Here is a 20793-nt window from a genome sequence, read left to right as displayed (position 1 = left end):
CCAGTGTTAATGATATATCTGGTATATGTAAGATATAAATACTGCCAAATTGTAATTTCTGTTATTATTAGCAAATGGCATTTATTAGCAGATAATACTTAATACCACTGGCCACTGTACAGAGAAACAAAACTGAGACAGTTACTTAAATTCTGAACCAAAAAAATAATCCAAAATATCCATTGTAGTAACATACATAGTTAATAAGATAGGTTTACTTATCTAACATGAAACAATATATTTCTAACTACTTCATCCTTCAGAATTGGCCATGTGTTTTTATTTTTAGAAGCTCTGCCACATATATGAGCATAGGATTTCATTTTTTACACAAAAAGTAAATATTTTAAAATGGTTGAAAAAATTGTTTCCTTCATAATGATTTTCAAATACAATATTGAAATTGAAAATCAAAACATAAGTCTTTCCCCCTATCTTTATGTTTTAAAAACTTAGAACTTTCTAGAAAGTCACATTCTTATTGCTATCACATGTTCCTTTCCTTGTCTGTATAATTGATGCAATATTTCCAATAAAACAACAATCTTGCAATGAGATATAAGTGTGTCACTCGTGTTTAGGGAATGCTAATTATCTCCTCTCTCCTAAATTCTAGAATGCAGAAACTCAAAGTTGAATTATATATTGACATACATACTTTTATACCTAGGGTGGAGAATGACATGAAAAACTTCAAATTTGATGGAGACTGATTGTAAAACTGAAATAGCAATCTCTTGAATTATCAATATCATTTATATGCTTCTCAAGTATCTTCCTAACTGCATATGATATTGTAACAAATAGAAGAGGCTACTAATGTCGTAGATGAATGCTTTACGGGAGCAAACAATTCTGGAAATGTTCCCAAATTAAGCATCTGTCCTTCTAGCTCCCACTTTAAAGGACACAATGATAGGGTAATGGCATGGAAATTACTATGCTGTCCTTCTCTGTGGGCAGTTGGAGTTATGTCCCTCACATTGACAAAGGAAGTAAAAATGTATTTCAGGTCTTAGTAGAGCAATGACAACTGAGATAGAAAAATGTTTGTTGGAAGAATATTTTAGGAGTGGTATGATTGTTCTCCAGGGATAACTGAGGAATTGTCTCTTCGACTCAGATTTCTTTGGTTGCTCTTCCTGCTTTATTTTTAAAGTGATTCATACATTTTAATTGTTTACTGTCATGCTAGAGATTGAACCCATGGCCTGAAATGCTATAGGTAAGCTCTCTACCATGGAGCTACAATTCCAGATATGTGCTCTGTATTGTTATTATTTCATTCATTATTTTATTTTCATCCTGTACACAGGATAGTAAAATCTGTGAGGTACAAAGGAAACAAAACAATGAAAAACCTCTGCAGAAGCAGGTTCCAGCTCTCCCACTTTCAGATGCAATTGACATGTGTGTGGTGTTTTGGTTCCAGAATGATAACAACAATAGGGAAAAAACTTTATGTAAAGCAGTAATATCCCTAACATTACTGGTGAAGTTGCCTTGGGTAATGATAAAGTGCTCTCAGAGGGCCAGGGTGAAATGTTCAAAACAGAACAAGACAGAATGTTTTTATTAAAACTACTTTTTAAATTCTGTTTACAACCTTCTTATTTTTATTTTTTTCCCTCTTATAATCTGTTGATGAAAATTTCACTCTAATATGGCATCCATGCAGAAAATTGTGCAGAAACATTCAGTAGTGGAAACTTTATTAAAGAAAACATCAAAATAATTATCATCAAGATAAAGAAATTAAACATCACACAGACACTAGAAACTGTTCCTGAATGTATTTAATGAAGGCTTGTCAAAAAGGAACAAAAAAGGATCTCCCATCTGACTTCTAACTTCCAATGTGTTCATTTTTAATTTAAAAAATGTGTCATAAAATACATATTTCTGACCCTCTGCTTTACCAGTGCCCACAACAACACCAGAAGCTCAGTTAGGAACCACCAGGCCCAGTCCACAGACCACTTCAACTCCCTCAGAGCATGTCCAGCCTACTCGCAAAAGCCACCCCTCTTCTCATCATGAAATGGCAGCCTATATCTGCAGCAGAAGCCACATGCTTTACCAGAGGCCACACCTGCATCCACAACCCCAGAAGAGGAACCCTGAAGTATCAGAGGATACATGAGTCACCAGAAGGTCACTGAATCCAAAAATAGCATAGAGAAAACAGAAACCAAGGGACAAAACACCCATCTAACAAGGACAAACAGAATTCTACACCTAAACCTATAGTAACCTCAACCTCAGATGTCCTAGAGGCCAGTATAAGAACACAGTCAACAACAAAGGCAATGTTATCGCCAAAACTCAGATATCATACAGTAATCCCTGAATATTCCAACACAGATAAGCACAAATAATGATATTAGCCTAGATACACAGGGGAGGGCCTAGTCCCTGCCCCAAATGATGTGACAGACTTTTATGATGCACCATGGAAGGCCTTGCCCTTTCTATGGGACAGAAGAGGAATGGACAGGGGTTTGTGGGAGACATGGCAGGATGGGAGGGAGAGGGAAATGGGACTGATATATAAAGTAAGATTGTTTCTAATTTAAATTAAAGAATAAATAATGATCTTAAAACCAACTTTATGAAGGTTATAGTGGACCTTAAAAAAGGGAGATGAGGAGGGGAAAGGAGCATGTGGGGAAGGAGAAAGGTTGAGTAAGGGGAAGAATAGAGGAGAGCAGGATAAGAGATACCATAATAGTGGTAGTCAATATAGGTTTGCGGAGAGATCTGGCACTAGTGAGATTTCCAGAGATCTACAAAGATGACACTAACTGGCAATCTGAGAAAAAGTTGAGAGGCTACCTTAAATATCCTTCCCTGATAATGAGCTTGATGACTATCTTATATACCATCCTAGAACCTCCATCCAGTGACTGATGGAAGTAGAAGCAGAAACGCACAGCAAAACACTGAACTGAACTCCTGGAACCCAGTGACAGTGACGGAGTAGTGATGAACAAAGGAGTCAAGACAGGGCTGGTGAAACCTAGACAAACAGCTGACCTGAACAAGAGGGAGCTCTTGGACCCCAGACTGATGGCTGAGAGGCCAGAATGGGTCTGATCCAAACTCCCTGAATGTGTTGTCAGAGAGGAGGCCTATGCAATCTATGGCACTTTGGGTAGTAGATCAGTATTTATCCCTAGTACACAAATGGAATTTGGGTGCCGATCCCACATTGAGGGATGCTCTCTCGTCTTGAACATATGGGTGATGGCCTAGGCCCTGCCCTGGATGAAATGACAGACTTTAGAGATTTCCCCATGGAGGGTCTCACCCTGCTTGGGGAGCAGAGTGGGGACTGGTGGGACTGGAGGTGTTGATGGGGGTTTGGGGGAGGTGAGGAGGTAGAGGGAGCTGGGATTGACATGTGAAGCAAGCTTATTTCTAATTTAAATTAAAACTACATAAATAAGTAAATAAAAGAAATAACTAAATCCCCTAAAGAAGTTGAGGAAAAGACAAACAAAATTTCAGAGGAATTGAATAAATTGCTTAGAGAAAGCCAAGAAAAAGCAAATAAGTGAATAAAAAAGTAGTTCAAGACTTACAAATGGAAATAGAGGCAATAAAGAAGACAAAACCTGAGAGAATGCTGGAGATGGAAAATCTAGGTAAGCAAACAGAATACAAGAGATGGAAGACAGACTTTCAGTCACTGAAGATGCAATAAAAGAAATTGATACATCAGACAAAAAATATTAAATCTAAAAAATTGCTGACCAAGCATGATGTCACTGGGTCTTATGGTAGATTGATTCCCAAGATTCTGAGAAACCACAATGATTTCCAAAGTGGTTAATAAGTTTGAATTCCTATCAGCAATGGAGGAGTGTGTCCCTTTCTTCACATTCTGTATAGCATGAATTCTCATGTATGTTTTTGATCTTGGCCATTCTGTAGAGTGAAAGATGGAATCTCAGAGTCATTTTGATTTGAATTTCCCTGATGGTTAAGGATGTTGAACATCTCTGTGTTTCTTGGCCATTTGAGATTCTTTTGTTGAGAAATCTCTGTTTTGATCTGTACCCTATTTTAAACTGGATTATTTAGCTTGCTGATGTCTAGTTTCTTGATTTCTTTATATATTTTAGAAATCAGTCTTCTGTTGGATGTGGGGTTGATGAAGATCTTTTCCCATTCTGTAGGCTTCCCAAAGCATGCTCTATCACACCACAAGGACACTTTCTCAACTATGCTCATAGCATCTTTATTTGTAATAGCAAGAAACTGAAAACAAACTTAATGTCCCTCAACTGAGGATTGGATAAAGGAAATGTTATACATTCACAAAATGGAGTACTACTCAGATGTTAAAAAACAAGAACATCATGAAATTTACAGGAAAATGGATGGAACTAGAAAAGATCATCCTGAGTGAGGTAATCCAGACTCACAAAGACAAACATGGTCCGTACACACATATGAGTGGACATCAGCACTTATGTAAAGACAATCTTGCTACAATCCACAAACCCAGAGAGGCTAAGTAACAGGGAGAGTTCAAGAGGGTGGAATTCAAGGATCTCCCTAGGAAGAGGAAATAAAATATAGTTTGCAGGTGAATAGGGGTCAGGTGTGTATGGGAACAGGAGGGATAAGGCAGGTCGTGAGGGGAGATGGAGGGAGAGACTACTGGTAGAGAAAAGTATAATGGGGGGATTTGGAGTTGATGTAGAAACCAGTGCAGTGGAAATTCCCTGAAACCAACCACAGTGACTTTAGCAAAGTATTACAGTAATACAGGATACAGAGCTGGAACTGGCCTTCTTCTATAACCACAAAAGGCTCCTATCAGTGTGATTGGGACATCAACTCAGCCATGAATTCTTCAACATACAATTTGTCGTGTCTGAAAAATATGCTGGTGGCACAGAATTTCTGGGTGTGGCTAGCCAATAATGGTCCAAATGGAGGTCCACGCTAAGAGGCAGGATAGACCAGAGGTCCAGGATAGAACCAAACAAGACTGGGGGGGGGGGTAAAAAAAGAAAAGGTCAATGAAATGATTCCTAATGATAGTTTGTGATATTCACAGATCAGTGCACAGACCAATTGTCATCAGAGGGGGCTGTCTTCCAATAACTGGTAGACACAGATGCAGAGAGACACACAGTCAAACACTAGGCAAAACCAGGGGAACCCTTCAGAAGAGGGTAGGAAGGATTGTAGGAGCCAGAGGGGTTAAGGATACCAACAGAACAAGGACTACATAATCAACTAAGCAGGGCTCACAGAGGCTCACAGAGACTGAAGCAATAAACACAGACACCATATCATTTTGAGCTAGGTCCAATGAATATACCTTGATGTTATAAAGTTGTTCTAAAAGTACTACTAAGAGTGGAAGTGGGTAGTGTGGGGGGTACTGGGACTCTTTTGCCTACTTTTTAGGACCCCTTTTCTCCTACTAGGTTGCCTCATCCAGCCTTGATAGGAGAGTTTGTGCCCATTCTTATGAATTTTGTTATAACATATTTGGCTGATATCTCTGGAAGGCCTACTCTGATTTCATGGAGAAATGGAGGAAGAGTGGATAGGTAGAAAGGGAAAATAGTGGATGGAATGGAATGAGTGGGGGAAAGGGAAAGCAATGGTCAGGATATAAAGTATGAAAAAGAATAAAGTTTTGTTAAAAAAAAGAAAAACTAGCCTTGTTACCTATTGGACCGCATATCTGAAATATATGTTGGGGAGAAAAGAAAAATAGCACAGTTAATAAAGTCCTTGTTGTAATGTTCAAAACTTAAAAAAAACCAACAAAATAAAAACTTATGAATTCCTTCCAGTATGGCTTTTTTTATTTAACACAGAGCTATAAAATTGTTCTTTAAAAATTTATACTGTTATCTCCTCAAACATATTTCTTAAACACACACACACACACATATATATATATATATATCTTGACTTTATGCTCTCAAGATCATACATAAATCCCGTCAAAATCCCAGCACAATTCTTCACAGACCATGAAAGAACAATACTCAACTTATATGGAAAAACAAAACACAAGGATAGCCAAAACAAGCATGTACAATAAAGCAACTTCTGGGGGCATAATCATCCCTGACTTCAAGCTCTATTATAGAATCATACTCCTGAAAACAGCTTGGTACTGGTACAAAAGAAGACAAAGAGACCAATGGAATCGAATTGAAAACCCTGATGTTAACCCACACACCTACAAACAACTGATTTTCGAGAAAGAAGCTAAAGATATACAATGAAAAAGAGAAAACATCTTCAACAAATGATGCTGGTATAACTGGATGGGGACATGTAGAAGACTGCTGACAGATCCATATCTATTGCTATGCACAAAACTTAAATCCAAATGGATCAAAGATCTCAATACAAATGCAGCCACACTGAACATCTTAGAAGAGAAGGTGGGAGGTACCCTTGAAGGAACTGGTGCAGGAGACTGCTTCCTGAACACAACACCAATAGCACAGCCATTGAGATAGACATTTAATAAATGGGACCTCCTGAAACTGAGAAGCTCCTGTAAGGCAAAAGACACAGTCAACAAGACAAAATGGCAGCCCACAGAATGGGAAAAGATCTTCATCAACTCTACATCTGACAGAAGGTTTATTTCTAAAATATACAATGAACTCAAGAAGCTAGGCACTAAAACACCAAACAATCCAATTAAAAAGTGGGGTGCATAACTAGAGAATTCTCAATAGAGGAATTTAAAATGGCTGAAAGACACTTAAGAAAGTGCCCAACACCCTTAGCCATCAGGGAAATATAACTCAAAACAACCCTGAGATACCATCTTACACCAGCCAGAAAGGCTAAAATCAAAAACACCAATGACAATCTATGCTGGAGAGGATATGGAGAAAGAGGACCACTCCTCCATTGTTTGTGGTACTGTAAACTTGTACGACCACTTTGGAAATCAGTATGGAGGTTTCTCAGGAAAATGGGAATCAGTCTACCTTAAGATCCAGCAATGCTTCCCTTGGGCATATACCCAAAGATTGCACATTAATACAACAAGGACATATGTTCACCTATGTTCATAGCAGTGTTGTTTGTAATAGCCAGAACCTGGAAGCAACCTAGATGCCCCTCAACCAAAGAATGGATGGAGAATATGTAGTACATTTACACAATGGATTATTACTCAGCGGCAAAAAAAGACCAAAATGAAATCTTGAGCTTTGCAGGCAAATGGATAGAACTGAAATAAAACCTCCTGAGTGAGGTACCCCAATCACAGAAAGACAAGCAGGGTATGTACAAACTCATATATGGATATTAGACATAGAGCAAAGGACTGCCAGCCTACAATCCACACCACCAGAGAAACTAGGAAACAAGGAGGACCCCAAGAGAAGAATGTATGATCCTCAGCCCAAGGTAAGAACACATGATCCCCCGAAGAAGAGGAGGGGAACAAGAACCCAGGAGCAAATTGGTAGCATGAGGGGAGAGGAGGGAGGTGGAGAGGGGAGAGGGAAAGAAGGGGAGAACTGGAGAACTGAGACAGGGGAGGAATAGAGGAGAGCAAGAAAGGAGATGCCTTGATAGAGGGAGCAAGTATAGGTTTGTAGAGAGGTCTGGTACTGTGGAAATTATTTTGGTATTCACAGGGATGATATCAGCTAAGAATCTAGGCAGTGGTATAGAGACTGCCTTTGATGTCCTACACCTGTAAGACTGATGACTACTTTGGTTGCCATTCCTAGAGCCTTCATTCAGTAGCTGATTGAAGCAGAAACAGGCACCCATAGCTGAACACTAATCCATACTCCTGGAATCCATTTGTGGAGATGGAAGAGAGATGAGCAAAGGAGCCAAGACTGTGCTGGAGAAACCCACAGAAACATTTGACGTGACCTACTGAGGTCATGGAGATCTTAGTCATAAAGCTGGTGAACCAGCATTGGACAGAACCCAAATCTCTGAACGTGGGTGCCAGCTAGGAGGCCAGGGCAGTCTACTGAACCTCTAACAATGGACCCAGTGTTTATCCCTAGAGCACAAATGGACTTTGGTATGCCATTCCCTATGGAGAGATAGTATTGCAGCCAAAATAGGGAAAGGAGGGCATGAGCCCTCCCACAAATGATGTGAGGGACTTTGATGGTCCCCCGTGGAGGGCCTCACCAACCCCACAGAGTGGGTGGGTTGGGGGATCGGTGGGGACCATGGGAGGATGGGGAGGGTGAGGGAATGGGGGGATTGATATGTAAATAAGAGTGCTTCTAAAATAAAATTAAAAATAAAAAACAAACCAAAAATCATACATAAAGTCAAAATCTTGAATTTAACTAGGTATATACATAGGAGATCCACCCTGAAACATCTGAATAATGGATTTTACAAGGAAGAATGGAGATTTTATATATCATTATTATCTCAGACCAGAAAATTGTAGCACAATAATGCCATCTTATGGCTATACAGCAATTTGAAGTCTAGAAACTGCTTGAATTTTTTATTATCCTGTTTAAACTGCAATATTCAGAATTTTAGGGTATAAATTCATGAAAACATGACAGGTTCATCACTGTCTTTAGAAATCATAAACATTGTATTGAAAAATAAACACAACAATACAGAGTGTCTGTCATTTGGTAGGCCCTTTTAAAATCATATTTTAATTCTTCAAAATCCCATGCATGTATACAATGAAATATGATCATATCTGTCCCCATTTCACCCACCACTCTTTTTACAACCCCTAAACATTCCACTTCCCAACTTTAAGCTTTTTTTGGAGAATTTATTAAGTCCAATTAGTGCTGCCAATATTCTCATGATTATGAGACAATTCACTAGCAGGCCAGTTTGAAGTTTTGCAGAAAGAAATAATGTACCTCTAGTAGTAGAAGCAATTGTTTTCCAAGTTTCTTATAGGGCTTTGACAGATCTAGATACAGGGTCATGGCTGCAATAATGTCATGTATACATTCCATATCATGGATTTTAATTCTGAACCAAAATGTGGTTGGTTAAACTCATAACATTTATGCCACTACTGGTTGTTTGTATTTTGCCAGTTCCATAATTATTGTAAGTCCCAAGGTAAGATTGGTCATTACCTTTTTTCACTGGTAGTGAGCTTCTTTTTCCAGTATATAGCAATTAACCAAAAGACATACAACTTATCAACCAGAGAAGAAGATACTGTAGTGTGTTCATCCCTAAATGGGATATCTGTATTGTACTATTCTCCCCAAGGCTGAGGGATCATCACAGAAAGTGAGCTGGAGAGACTGTAAAACTCAGAATTGCTGAATGACGAAGAAGAATTGCTTTCTGGATACAACAGAAAAGTTGCATGTGAACTGATAGACTGTGACAATACTCACAAGGTTTGTACACGCCCAAGTCAAAGAAAATTCCAGAATAAAAGTAAAGATAGGCACAAAGTCCCATCCTAGATAAAGTACTGGCAATTAACAGCTGCTGGGAGAAGAGTCAATTTTCTTTAGGGGTTTGACCTTGGTGTGTTGACCATATTCCATAGCAAGCCCTACTCCAAAAGAAAACACAAACTTGGGTGGGAAATGGAATTTGGGTGGATCTTAGAAAAGATGGAAAAGGATGCGAAATTCTTAAAAAATTACTAAATATTATTTTTAGTGATATTAATCATTCACTATGTTCATAGCAGCATTATTTGTAACATCTAGAACCTGGAAGCAACCTAGATTCCCATCAAGTGGATAGAAAAAATGTGGTACACTTATACAATGGAGTGCTACTCAGCAGAAAACAACAATGGAATCTTGAAATTTGCAGGCAAATGGATGGCACTAAAAGAAACCATCCTGAGTGAGGTAACCCAGTCACAACAAGAGAAACATGGTATGTACTCACTCATTTATGGATTTTAGATATGAATCAGGGGAGTGCCAGCATACAATCCCACTTCGGAGAGTCTAGGAAACAGAACCTTCATCCAGTGACTGATGGAAGCATAGGCAGATACCCACAGACAAACACTGAACTGAACTACTAGAATCCAATGTCAGAAAGAGAGAACTGATAGGCAAGTGAGTTAAGAGTAGGCTGGATTAACCCACAGAAACGGTTGACCTGAACAAGGGGGAGCTGTTGGACTCCAGATTGATTGCTGTGTGGAAAGTATGCCACTGACCCAGATCCCTTGAATGCGGGTGTCAGTGAGGAGGCCTAGGTAATTTATGGGGCCTTGGGTAGTATTTATCCCTGGTGTAAAAATAGAATTTGAGTGCCCATGCCACAATATGGGAGGCTCTCTCAGCTGGAACTCTTCTGGGAGCGCCTAGGCCCTGCTCTGGATCAAATGACAGTTACTGGAAATCCACCATGGAGGGCCTCACCCTCCTTGGGGATCGGAGTAGAGATTGGGTGGGGGACTGGGGGACCTTGTGGAGAGGGCAGGGGGGGAAGGGGAGGGAGAGGGAGTTGGGATTGACATGTGAAAAAAGATTGTTTCTAACCTAAATAAAAAAACTAATAATAAAAAAATCAATCATGACAGAAGTACTATATTTTGAATCATTCCTGAGTCTGAATAAGTTGGTTCAATTCCAATTACTGGATATCACTCTTGCTTATAAGAATAGCATATCTTATACTTATCTAACCTTATCTCACTGGCTGGGTATTAATTTTGTCTCCATATTTGTAATTATCTTCAAAGCAGAGACCGAGTCTAATTGCATCCCTCTATAATAACTGGACAAACATAGAAGTATAAAAATAAATTATGGGCTCAGAAGGTAAGGGTGTTTGCTGTCAATGCCAGTAACCTGTATTCATTCCTTAAGACCCATATGATAGAAAGAAAAAACTAATTTCCAAATAGTCCTGTGAACTCCAGTTGTGTACTATGTAATATGAATACCCCCTCCCTACATGAAATAAAAAATAAACAAAACCATAATATATTAGCAGATTCTGTCAGAGCTACAGAAACATTTTTGTCATTACATTACCTTTTTAGCAAACCCTTATACATTTGTTCTATCAGTGACTCCCCATAACAACACAGTATTTTGGAATATATCCTTTGCCCATTTTAAATATAATGAGGATAAATGTTAGGGACTTTGTTCAAGAATTCAGACAGTCTAGAAAAAGCCAAAATTCCAAAAGAAGAACTCCAGAGCTCCAGTTTTATAAACAATTACTTATAAACATTTTGTCTGAGATTTGACTGAAGTCACAGAAAATAATAGAGCTTCAAATTGTTCGAAAAGGTCAAGGAGAGAAAAATGGGAATTCCCTTTAGGCCTCTGGACAAGAAACAGTAAGACTATTGAGTTTAGTAACATAGTTATTCACCAGAAACCTAAAATATCTCAAATTAGTATGAAATTTCAGCTACTTTCTCTATGGACTAGCACTAGTGTTCCTCTTTTAATATTATATCTAGGATCAAATGTGATGTGAAAAGAAAAGAACTGTTTTACTCTGTTTAAAGTGAATGCACTGCTCACAGTACAGCAGCTGTATGATTAAAATAAGGACACACCCTCAGAAAGCAAAACTGCTTCATGTTTGCCATGATGGATATGCCTGAAGAAGCACAGTAATCACTGAGTACTCAAGAAATTGCAGACTTTCTTAGCATTTGTGCATATCCCAGAATGGTGCAAGAAAATAAGTAGAAAAGCACAAAAGACAGTGTAATGAACACCTTCTCAAAAAGGGATGAATTTGCCCTCAAAATCAGTTCACAAGGAGTATGAGAGAAAAATACAGTAACAATGCAAGAATATCTTTTACAGTACATATACCAATTACTGGTTTTTCACTTCTTCATCAACACTAAAATTAGATATTGTTGTATTAATGGTTTGCCATTTGTTGAGATAAATGTATTAATTCAACTGAGGAGAGATATTTTCACATTTGCAAAACTATAATTTTTTAATACTACACAGCAAATTTTAAGGGAAGATCACATCAATGAATATATTTTGTATAGAGTAACTACCAAATTTGTAAATACTTGCAAATATAAAACAATTTGTGGATATGATATTACAGTAAACTATAAACTAATACTGAAGCTTCAAGACATCATGATCCACTAATAATCTTGTATTTCAAGAGCTATAAAATATTTAAAGTGAATCCTGATGAATATGATTGGCAAGAAAGAGTAGAAGCAAAACACTTTAGAAACTGTAAAGCAATTTCATATTGCTAAAACACAATATAGAAGAGTTATAGTACAGATGACAGGTGACAAATAGCATGGTTGAACAGATCTGTTGAATAAGGGTCATGTCAAGACATTATAGGCCAAATTTATGAGTCAGTGCTTTACTCATAGGAAAATATTATAAAATTAATGTTACTGTACTTTACAAATTTAACTCTGCTTGAAAGATAATTGGGAATACAGTAAAGACATTCATTGGTGAAAACTGAAATTGTTATCTGGAATATCCATTTGAGAGTATAATATAGTACAATAAAACCTAAAGTACAAGGATGACTCTAAATAGACACATGAGAGATACAGTATAAGTAGAATTCTTCTTAGGCAAATACATCTCTAAATTAAGTGACAGAATTTAAAATTATTTTATGAGGTTAGAATACTTGTATTCTAAACTTATAAAAGAAGAAATAATTCACCTTCTTGTGATATGAGGTTAATGTATATGAATACCTTCAAAATTAACTCAAAGTTAAATATTTATATTAAAATAAGCACTGAAATTGATTTCAAATCATATTAAAATAGGGATAGGAAAAGAGACTTTCAAATATGTAAATATCAATTTCCAAAATGGAAATAGTAAATTAAAATGAAGGGATTTTATTATACTTACAATGCACTGCTCTAAGTAACAAACTTTTATATATACATAGGAGTCAGATAGAATTAAAGATATGTATTTTGCACTCAATATTAGCTTAATGAAATGAACAAAACAGCTTTCACATTATGTACAATTTTAGAGGATGATGTAATGTTCATACATAATGTTAATTTCAATAAAAAATAATTTCAGCAACTCAGTTATAATGTTATTGTATTTTACAGTAATATATTTTCTTTTCCTTTTCTGTCCTTTTACACATGGAAACTATTTGAATGAATTTTAGAGTTCCCTGAAAACTGCTATATAACCTTCCAGGAAAATTAAAATGCTACCTACCCTTGTCGTTCCTTGTACATTCTATTCACTTTTTCCCACTGGAAATCCAGCTGTGACACTGCTTCCTGTAGCTTCACCCTTTCTACAGAGGTGGCACTTTGCAAGGCTGCTGGCTTCTTGTTGTGAATAACATCAATCCGACCTGAGATTTGTTGCAGATTGTCTTTTATATTCTGTAATAATGAAAATATACATCATAAAAATAAATCAGCTTTCTCTAGAAAGCAAAAAAGGAGAAATAGTCCTAGAAGAAATAGCTTTGCAATTATAAATCATTGACTTTATATATACTACTCATTATTTCCAATAGTTGGATATGCCTAAATCAAATGAGTGAGCCATTGTCCTTATTCCAGTATTGATTTAATCCTGCAGGTTAAAATTGCCTTAATTTGGCTTAAGATCTTTTGTATTTTCTATTTTCATGTCTTCAGACTCAGTCTCCTTCTTATCTATGTCAATACAAGAAGGTACTTGGTGTTTTCACAGCTTTACGTTTATTCCCAAATGGCTTTCCATTAGTACACGTGACTTCCAATAGTCTGTAAAAGATACAGACTTTCAAACTTAGATCTTTATCTAATTCATCTTCTCTGAATCCTAGACAGAAATGTAGTTTATTGGCAGTATGTTGCCTCAGTAGCATCCCTTCTGGACAACTCTAGTTCTGGGGAATTAGATGATGCCTTCTGGCTTCTGCAGTCTACTTCGTGCATATGGTTCACAAAACATCATTCATGCACACACATACACATATAAATTAATAACAAAATAAGTTGATTTTAAAATTAAACATTTAATCCAGTTGTGCTGGCCAACCACTTGACCAAGGGACTACATCTCAGGAAGACACATTCATTTTAAGCTAGGCTAAATAGATAGGAGAAATAATTATCTTTTTAATGAGATAATATTGTTTTCTTTCATAAAATCTATGCTTTTTAGCACAGCCACTCCATATTCACTATAATTTTCTGTTGGGTCTGTCTACACTTCTGAGTCCTGATTCAGAAAGGCATAGCTTTCCCTTTTAATTCTCTTCTGTCTTTTTCTTTTGGATGCAGACCAGAGCCTAAGCATACTTACTCTATTACTTTGGTCATTTAAACTCTCTCTAATGTTTTCTAGAAGTTTGGAGAAGGGATGATGTATCATTTGGTCATGAGGAACATGGAATATGGGGTAGCCATAGTCAAGTAGCAGAAGTAGGAAAGGTATTATAGTCCATATGTAACATTTATAAAAAGAGGTAATATAACTCTTCAGAAGTTAGTGATTTGATAACATGTAAAGTCCTGTGGGAAAATGGCATAGGGTAGAGATCATATAGATATGCAATAATGGGCGTAGAATTTCAAACCAAAAATTCTGCATTTAATTGAATACCTAATAGTGAGTGAAATATGATTTTTTAAATTATGAATGATGAAGCTGAGTTGTAGAACCTGGTGAGAATATAGATCATACCAATTATAAACAAATGTTATAAATAGATTTATTTTAAAAGAAAGCAATTTTGCTTATAGTATTGTACATATACTCAAAGATGTATAGAATATGATATTATAAGTGATATGAATTAGTTTCAAGTTAAGGTTTTCTTAGCAATTATAAGGTATTCTCTTCAACTCCACGTATAGGCTATGATGGAAAACTTATCTATTTGTTCAACACCTCAGCTGAACTCTGAGGTAAAAGGACATATCTGACACATTAGGTACTGACATATGAGGGAAAGGAGGGCGTGATAACACAGAAATAGCCTGTGAATTTACTCATCTTTAAAACTTCACACTAAAACTCTTTCCCACCAGTTTTACTTACAGAAATGGTAATCACAGAAATATGCTGTGTTTTAATTGCATAAGAGTGGTTACATGGCTAAAGGAAGATTTTAAGAGAACACAAGTAAGCTTGCATAAGGATGGATGTCTTTAGTAAGGGTATAGAGATCAGTTTGCCCAAAGAGTAATTGTTATTAGATTTGTGTAAAGGCATTTCATTTTCTTTCAGCAAAAAATGGAATATTATATATCACTTTATTTGACATGAGGTATGTATTTATTGAGTGAAAGTTTATATTTTATAAAAAGAAATTTGACAACAAAGGAAAAGTTATAACAACGTTTTAAGTGGTTAGAGTGGACTTGTTATCTGCTATTAACACTAAAAATCACTGGACCCAGGGTGTCTCTGGCAATTGGTCTTTGCCTTTGTCAGTTTAAGTAGTACTGACAAAGATTCTGAGCCTTCAATATTATCAGGTATGTTGCAATAACCTGACTAGGTCATGTGCCAGGAATTTAGGCCAACGTGACTTCACTGCTGCTTCTGCTAATCCACCTGACCTGGACAACTTGAATTCAACAGCACTTATCAGACATAAATTCTGATTCTATAATTCATTGATATCTTTTTCATTTGGACAATGATCATCAGCAAGAATCAAAAGTCTGGTAAGTTTTCCACTTTTGTTTTTTAAAGAAAGTTGATTCTTTGAATTCATGTAAGACAACTGATCACATTTTCTCTATTTTGGTAGCCCCAAATTTTAAAGTACATATCTATAAACACCTTTAAAGGATAAATTCAAATGAGAAGAAAAGGATCTTTCCCACCAGCATACAAAAATTATCTGGTTCTGGTTTCCTGTGATGTATATGTATGTCTATGACTGAACACATGGGTGCTTATGTGTAAACAAGAACATCCACATATGATGCACACATTTTCTGGGGATTTGAGTTTGAGACATTTCTTGATAAAATCTAGCTTACAGTTCTCTGGAAAATAGCAGAATTGTTCAGAAGCAAGTTGTGAACTGTTCAAGTATTCAAAAGCAGTAAAACTTTCTAAAAAGAGAAAAGCAGAAACTGGTTTGGAGGACGATATACTCCTTGGATACGTAGATAACCAACCATTCCTTCCTTCAGAAGAACAAAAAAATTATTTGGAGCATAGAGAACCTTTTCAGTCCCTAAACCTAATATCATTCCAGGTACATAGCACACAAAAAAGGGACAAAAGTACCAAATGGAAAATTAAAATTCTTCAGTGTTTACACCAAAATATAACATTTCTTATAGCTTTTGAGTATTTTAGTTTGTCTAGAAATAAGTGATCTTTATAGTTTTGACCCACCAGAAGTGAAACCATAGTCCCTATGGTTGCTATGGTGATGGAAAAATCCCTTGGAAAATTTACATTTTGATTCCTGAATAGTTTCTTATCTTATCTGAAATGATGATGTCAAAATGATGAAGTACCCATGTTTTGTCAACTCTGGTTTTAGTTTTGATATGTACTGAAAAATTGACTCCCTCATTATCAGATTACAATTGATGTATGTTTTAAGTTGCTCTACTTGTAAGTAAAGATTTTAAAACTAAAAATTAGTAGGAAATTTTCATTTCTAGATGGTAATTGTTCCTGAATTAAATAGTTGACATGTTTAATAAGTAATATTTTGAACTGGTAGACACTGTTTCAAGTATGTTTCATGGTATTATATAAGTTAATTAATACTTCAATGCATGAATTATGAAAAGAGAAACATATATAGTGAAATAAATTTCATAAAAGGAAGACGAAATTCAGGTACTAAAATACAAAATTTTAATTCATGTGCTGCTCTGCTGTGATTCTTGAATCTACTTGAAAACCATGTTTAACAGGTTCATTGATGGCATGGGCTTAATAATATAGGCCTTCATTTTGAGGTATATATTATTTAAAAAGATGTGTTTTTCAGAAAATTCCATTTCAAAGACACATATAATATAAGTCCAAAGTACATTGCTTATTCAGGCTTCAGTAATATGTATCCTTAGAGGCTAAAAAGAGAAATAAACATGAAATTTCAGACATATATCTAGGAACCCAAATAAGGGATTTATTTGCTAGCTAATCATGTTAAAATAAAGGTCTTCAGTAACTCCTAATTTAACTTTATTATTTTCTCTCTGATAAGAGATAGATTGCTACAGTTTAGTATTTCTGCCATTTAATATAAAGTGACACTAATTCTCTTGCTCTAAAAGAACTTGTCTATAGGATCTTCTTCCAAACTGGATGACATTATTTATATGAATGTCAGAGGATACTATAGTAACATAGACAGTCAAAAGCAGGAGAAAATAGTAACTGATACATTGAACTTACTTTTAAATGCTGTGATGAAAGAAAAGAAATCTTTAAAAAGAGTTCCTTGAGGGGAATTGGCAATAGGGTGGGAGGATAGGGGGATGGTAGGAGGGGTGCGGGAGGAGGGGAGGGAGAGGGAACTGGGATTGACATGTAAAACAAGCTATTTAAAATTAAAATAATAAATTACAATAAATAAATAAATAAATAAAAGAGTTCCTTGATTCATAGTAGGGGTCATCCTTGTAGATCTATGGACATTTCCCTAGTGCCAGATTTCTCTTTAAACCTATAGTGGCTCACTCTATTAAAGATATCTCTTTTCTTGCTCTCCTCTATTCTGACCCCAACTAAGGAGCTAAGCAATAGTGGAGAGGCTACCTTAAATGCCCTTCCACTATAATGTGATTGATAACTACCTTATGCGCCATCCTAGAGTCTTCATCAAGTAGTTGATGGAAGCAGAAGCAGACACTCACAGCTAAGCACTGAGCCAAACTCCTGAAATCCACTTGCAGAGAGGGAGAAGTGATGAGCAAAGGGGTCAAAACCATGTTGGGGAAAGCTACAGAAACATCTGACCTGGACAAGGGGAAACTCATGGTCCCCGGACACCTGGGAAACCAGCATAGAACCAAACCAGGCCCCCTGAATGTGGGTGTCAGTTAGGAGGACTGGACAGTCTATGGGGCCTATGGCAATGGATCAGTATTTATCCCTAGTGCATGAATGTACTTTGGGAGCCTATTCCCCATAGAGGGATACTATCTCAATCTAGACACATGGGGGAGGGTCTAGACCCTGCCCCAAATGATGTGACAGACTTTGATGATCCCCCATGGAAGGCCTCACCCTTTGTATGGAGCAGAAGAGGGATGGGATGGGGGTCGATGGGGGACATGGGAGGATGGGAGGGAAAGGGAACTGGGATTGATATGTAAAATGAGATGGTTTCTAATCTAAATTTAAAAGAAATTAAAATGAATTTATTGAATTTTAAGTGTTTTTTTATCTTATCAACAGCACAGTTTCTTTCTTGGAATATCATGAAACATCCTAGTATTTCTTACATTTTATATAGTCTAATTTTACTGTCCCCTTCTTTATAGTCATGAACATAAAAGGCCCACTCGCTAATTAGTAATAATAAATGCTATTCAGCAAACACTGAAGCTTCAGCATTCAATAAAAGGATATTGCTTACAATCCATGGGCATCTTCATGCTTTTGTTTTCTATCACGAAATAGATTCTAAAGCATACTTGTGAGGTACTTACTAGCATATGAATATTTTAAAAGAGCCAACTATGTATAAAATATAAATCTAATTACTAAAGCTTGCTTTTAATAATAAAATACTTCCTTCTAAAATTTTCGATACTCTTACTCAAAAAGGTATATTTTCACGGACAATATAACATTCCAGATATATGAAGACATAAGTTAATACGTAAGGAAACATGAAATTGTCATTTCAGTATTTCTTATCCTAATCTGACTTGCATATTTTAAAGATATACTGAACTTAATTGGATTCAGTTGTAGAATGCTTACCTATAATGCCCAAAGTAATTGGTTTAAACCTCAGTACTAAGGTATATTGAACTTGATGGCTCAAAACATGCTGAAATTGTTTTGCAATATTTCTTAGTTTTCATTTCTCTGAATATTTCATATCAACTAATGGCAGGAAGAACATGGAATTCACTGTTTTCATGGATTTAAAGAAAAAAAGTATTTATTTTTATTTCATGTGCATGGGTGTTTGTCTACATGTGTATTTGGGAAAATTGAGTGTGCAGTACCTGTAAAAGTCAGAAAAGATAACATATCCTCTAAAATGAAATTCTAGACAATTTTTAACCATCATGTGAAAGTTTGGAATGCAGCCCTGGTCCTCTAGCACAATGGTCAGTGCTCTTAATTGCAAAGGCACATCTCAAGCCCCTCATGTTCATAAACTATGTGTATTTTCCTGATGTTTGTTCCCAGACATTTTATCTGCTAACCTCACCTATAGGAAATGTTAATCAATTGTTTAAGTATCACTTTGACATATGGCATACTGAGTTAGTAAAATGAGAAAAGGACTAGGTAAGAGGCTAAACCAGTAAAATATATCTATGGCTAATGGGGACCAACAGAAGAGGTGTCCTTCAGGCAGAGCAAGAAACTCATTAATATTTAACTCTGCTTTAGGAAGTATGATTAAAAGAAGCAGAGAATTCAGTCTATGAATTGATAGAAATTCAGCAATAGTAGTACTATGTAATCTTACAGAATTCCTCCCTTAACCAACTTGAACACTGAACTAGCTAGACAAACACATATGTTGGGTAAATCTAGTTAAAAATCTTTTGAACAAAAAGAGATATAAAAAGGGAGGTTTTAAAATTAGTTTGGAAAAACAGGAGTATTCTTTTCATCCCTTTATTTTTTCTTGACTCCAATTTTGCCTCACAAAATTGATAAATAATGTTTAGATTTGGGGTAATTTTGAATCAATATTTTAGAGATAAAAAATCTGAGTCCACAGTTTTTATCCATATGTGTTTCCATAAAAGCATTTCAGTTTTTGAGAGGCTATTTTTGTTATTCCTCCAATTTACCTTTCTAATTCACAACTTTTAAAAATCTTTACAAATATTTTTAACCAGAAGAACATTTTTTGATTCAAAATTTTGCCTACTATAGCAGTTAAGAATTGACTTTAATGAAGGCTTATCTGTGGGTATAAGGATAAGTATCCACACTATATTCAGAAATTATATTGGTTTCTGGAGTTGAGAGTGGGTGGGGGACACAGGAGTTGGAAGGGGTAGATGAAGATTTAGAAATGATGCAAATACAGTAATCATGAAGGAAATTCTCAAAAAATTAAATTATGTAAAAGAGAATAGTAATTTTAGTGTAAAGAATGATAGATGTCGCAACAATACTATTTAATGACTGAACACATTACCTGAGCAAATTACGTAACTGATAATAACCTTGGTTTCTCTATATGAATTTGAATGTAATAGCAGTGATATCTTCATGAGGTTATTGTGATAACAAATGAATTATTAGAGGTAAGTTGTTTAGAACATTATTCTTTTGAAAACAATAGTTAAGCTGTTAGTATTGTTCAAATGTCAATGATCTTCAAAGCTCAATGCAGTGTTCTTCCTTGATGCAATTCTTCTCCGATTCTACTCTTACATTGCTTTCTTTGGTTCATGGATTAAGTTAACATTTAGTGCTTATAATATATATTTAGCATTAGATTATCTCATTGCCCTTTATTGCTTTCTAACTTGTTTGTTGAACACTGACATGTATAATTAATCACGTTTCAAATTACTTAAACACAGAGGTCATATAGTGTTTCTCTTGTGGCCTTTAGAATTATAAGCACAGTGCCTATACCAGCTAATATTAATTATAAATAATATAAATTAAAATGTATTATAAAGGATAAATGCATTACAAACTTATAAAATGTATT

The 20793-nt window shown here is 35.9% G+C and overlaps 1 protein-coding gene across 8 annotated transcripts in view; it reads right to left on the bottom strand.

Moving 5' to 3' along the window:
• Dmd (dystrophin) overlaps window positions 1-20793 on the bottom strand; it is a 2157616-nt gene that overhangs the window by 1135475 nt on the left and 1001348 nt on the right. For all 8 annotated transcript variants that reach the window (XM_040744180.1, XM_021232987.2, XM_040744181.1 and 5 more), the window contains one exon: window positions 13164-13336. In XM_040744180.1, the coding sequence (XP_040600114.1) occupies window positions 13164-13336 (173 nt within the window). The remainder of the gene's footprint in view (window positions 1-13163; window positions 13337-20793) is intronic.

This window comes from Mesocricetus auratus, unplaced genomic scaffold (genome assembly GCF_017639785.1).
Source record: "Mesocricetus auratus isolate SY011 unplaced genomic scaffold, BCM_Maur_2.0 Super-Scaffold_100003, whole genome shotgun sequence".
NCBI classification, from domain to species: Eukaryota; Metazoa; Chordata; class Mammalia; order Rodentia; family Cricetidae; genus Mesocricetus; species Mesocricetus auratus.
The sequence above is the reverse complement of the archived record's forward strand: the minus strand, read 5'-3'. Positions and strand labels throughout refer to the sequence as shown.